Source organism: Nematolebias whitei, chromosome 11 (genome assembly GCF_014905685.2).
Source record: "Nematolebias whitei isolate Nwh7 chromosome 11, NemWhi1, whole genome shotgun sequence".
NCBI classification, from domain to species: Eukaryota; Metazoa; Chordata; class Actinopteri; order Cyprinodontiformes; family Rivulidae; genus Nematolebias; species Nematolebias whitei.
The window spans coordinates 21,782,276-21,786,004 of NC_056508.1; the positions used below are offsets into that span (position 1 = coordinate 21,782,276).

Here is a 3,729-nt window from a genome sequence, read left to right on the forward strand (position 1 = left end):
AAAAAAAAAAACAAACAAAATGCGCCTCAGCGCTCAAGAGCTGCACTGAACCGGACCGCCAGACTCAGCGGTGAACCCGAGAGCTCCTAGCCAGCCCACGAGGACTTCAGAGTGGGACGCACGCCGCTGAAGGTCCGGCACTCCATCCGGAGCCCACTGTGACTTTTTTCATCTCTTTCAACCGGCCGACGAGGACCTTCGAGCAGGGACACACTGTGGTACGTAAAATTTAGTAGCTACGTATGTTGTTAAAATTAGTAGGTTTAAGAGTTTAGCTCATTGATTGTGGGCTTTGTCGCACTGGAACTGAAAGACGCTGCTGTTCTGCAGAGCTGGTAAGTAAAATTTAGTAGCTACATATACAGTACTGTACGTATGTTGTTAAAATTAGTAGGTTTAAGAGTTTAGAACATTGCAAGAGTGTGGGAAGGGTTTATAAAACCTTAAAATATATATAAATACTAAAATAAATATAACATTGCTACTTGGCAGAATTTCACTTACTGCGGGCGGGATTGGAACCTAACACCTGCAATAAACGAGGGACTACTGTTTTATGACCAGGCAGCTGAGAGACACAGCTAATGTAAAACACACCTGACATAAAAGAAGTAAGTGAAAATAATCGAGAGCAGGTGGAGGAAATTGATAAAAAGTTGCTTGAAGGAATGTACATCACCAACCACTTTACGTGACAAACTTTTAAACAAAGAGCTTGCTGAGGAAGACCTTTAGCTATTACCACACCAAAAATAAGCTCAATATTTATCAAACTGACCGAGTTGCAGACATTTTTGTGTTTGCTAAAACTGATTAGCTGTAGCAACCATCTTGAACTGGTTTGACACCAAAAGTTGGTCAGATGTAGATGTACAACCAATGATTAATTTGTGTGAGTTTTATTAAAATCGGTTCTGTGGTTCATAAGATATTTTGCTAACAGACAGACTGGGCTGACTTCAGCAGTTAATGGCAAAGCTTTAAACACAGATCACATGCAATCTATTGGCACATAAAATATATGTTTGGGATAACTCTCAATTATCACCATGCCAGATTTAGTCTCGACATGTGTAAAACTGACCGAGTTACAACCATTTTTATGATCGCTAAAGTCAATAAGCTGCGGAGGCCATCTTGAATTGGGCCGACTACAAACAGTTAAACAGCTGCAAATGTACATCCAGAGTTTAATGTCTTAGTTTTAATAAAACCTGTCCACTGGTTTACGAGACATTTTACTAATAGACAAAAAAAAAAAAAAAAAAAACACACACACACACATACGCAGGCAAAAACATTATCACCCATTTTAATTTCTTGGTGACAGGCGAAACATTAAAAATGAATTTGTTAAATAATTTTCACCTAAAGAGAAATGATAGAGAGCGACCACGCTAACTTTACCGTCAGGCCTTAATGAGCGTCTCAGACTAAAACACAAGATAGTCAGTTTGTATTTAATGTGGGGACACACCAGGCTAGATTTGACTTGTGTGAAGTGATCAGACTCAGTTTTTTTGCATAACTTTTTTCCTAAACTTCCACAGCAGCCAATACTGAAATAAGGTCTCTTCAGAAAAAATGCAAAAAAAAACATAATACAGAAAAATAATAAGAGGTAGAACGTTATCCATACCTGAGGTAGGACACTGTTGGACGACTGCGTGGTCTTCTCATCTGAGGTGACAGAAAACACAAAGAGTTACAGCAGCTGAAGGGTTGTCCACTCAGAGCTGCAGACCAGCTACAGCTGTTTCGGTCTGTTAGCAGAAACCTTCAGAACCAGGAAGTGTTTCATAATAAGATCATATTTAATCACAGTCATCATCATCTTGCACATCCTCCATTGTTTGACGTGGTGAAGCTGGTTTCAAAAAGATAGAAAAGCTCTTCATTCAAGATTTATACTCCAAAGTGGAACTATTAAACAAAAAATACTTTTTTTTTGGTTATAAAACAATGATTCATTCACATAGTTAAAGAATGTCTTTAACATCTGAGAGATGTTTTTAATTATTTTGAGTTTGTAAAGCCAGCTAAACTGGAAGGTCCAAAGAGGATAATTTTGCAGCTTGGAATTAAAATTGCTGCTTAATTTAATCCCATTTAATCAAATTACACATAGGCAGTTCTAAGGGATGACCAGTGGTAAATTGAATAAGGTTTAATTCAGGTTATGTGGGGTTTAACAGAGTTAGAATAAACTGTTTTGAAAAATCAATCATTTTGTGACTGTGCCAGCGTCCAGACGTAATATGTACCGTATTTTTCGGACTATAAGGCGCATTTAAAATCCTTTAATATTTTTAAAAACCGACAGTGAGCCTTATAATCAGGTGTGCTTTATGTATTAATTCTGGTTGTACTTACTGACCTCAAACCGATTTTATGTGGTTATTGTGAATGAGTTGAATAAAGTTTGGCTTTATCAGTTTTGTTTCGCTTAACGCATCTTATAATCCGGTGCGCTTCAAAGTCAGAAAAATACGGTAATTAGTTTATTTAGTAACAGGGACGGGGATTCTAGTATCAGGTGCATCACAGCCATGGGCCACTCTGAATCACTTTTTGAATGTCAAAAACATCGATTCTGTTGACATCAATCTGTGCTGCCACTTTAAGGGAGTCAGCAGAATAACTGCTGAGTGTGTGTTTACACTTTTTTTAATCTTTTCTTCACTGAACGTTGATGAATATGTCTGTAAATAACAGTTGAAGTTATCCTTATGTCTTTAGTAATGACTTTGAAATAGTTGATTTATTTATTTTCCAGTGAATAACACAATAAATTAGATTTTCTATGGCGTTTTCAATGGTAAATTGGCATCTAAGCTCATGGCCAGTAGACTGAATAATGTTGTTTTTTTGGCAGATGTATTTGTGTGCTCTGAACACAAGTCTGTGTTCCTCTACATAAAATAAGCCATAATCATTTCCATTTGTAAATTTGTATTTCTGTCTTCGTATTTCAGCTTCACCAGCTTTCTCCTGGTGTTTATTCACAAACCTAATCATCACAGATAATCAAGATGCATCAATAATCACTTTATAATCACATCCCAGCCCTCTGAATCATTTTCAAACTGAATCGCGAGGTGCTTAAAGATTCCCACTACTACTCACAGTAGCCTTTATTCAATTAATGCGAAAGCACCCTAAATTATCCAACCACCCCCTCCCTAACGGCAAACAAGGACCTTTATTGGACTTGGACGCCTGGCTGGGTGGTGGGACTTTGGTTTGTGCGGTCAGCAACAACTCGTATGTGTGATCCTCCTCTTCTTCAGCAGGCTCTCTCCTTTCATCCATGCTGCTGTTTGGAAAAGTGGCCTGAAAGAACGAAACAAAACAAGGCGCTGGTGAGGAGATGCAGCAAGGGGCTGTTTAGCATTCATGGGCGGAGGTGCTCTTTGCTGTAAATGTCTCCTTCAGGGAGGAAAATGGAAACTCTGAAACTAGTTTGGCATCCTCTGAAGTCAGCCACAGTTCCTCCTCCGGCCGCTGACCCTAATGCAGCACTCAGATGAATATTTAGTAAAATGTGATGAACTAAGCCGTGAGGAAGAGAGACATTCTAAGTGAAGCGTAATGATTTTCTGTCAGCCTCCTGTTAGCGTCTCCCTAACAAACTGTGTCGAGCCTTACACAGAGGTTCACGTCTGACTTCAGTCATCTGACCACCATGACTGCTAAAAGGGAAGCAAGTGAGAATCTTTGCTGCTGGGG

At 39.0% G+C, this 3,729-nt stretch overlaps 1 protein-coding gene across 1 annotated transcript in view; it reads right to left on the reverse strand.

Annotated features, from left to right (window-relative positions):
• LOC119417533 (ankyrin repeat and SAM domain-containing protein 1A) overlaps positions 1-3,729 on the reverse strand; it is a 102,573-nt gene that overhangs the window by 51,702 nt on the left and 47,142 nt on the right. Inside the window, exons 11-12 of the mRNA XM_037684757.1 lie at positions 3,201-3,333; positions 1,640-1,680 (exon numbers count right to left, since the gene is read on the reverse strand). Coding sequence (XP_037540685.1) covers positions 1,640-1,680; positions 3,201-3,333 — 174 coding nt within the window. The remainder of the gene's footprint in view (positions 1-1,639; positions 1,681-3,200; positions 3,334-3,729) is intronic.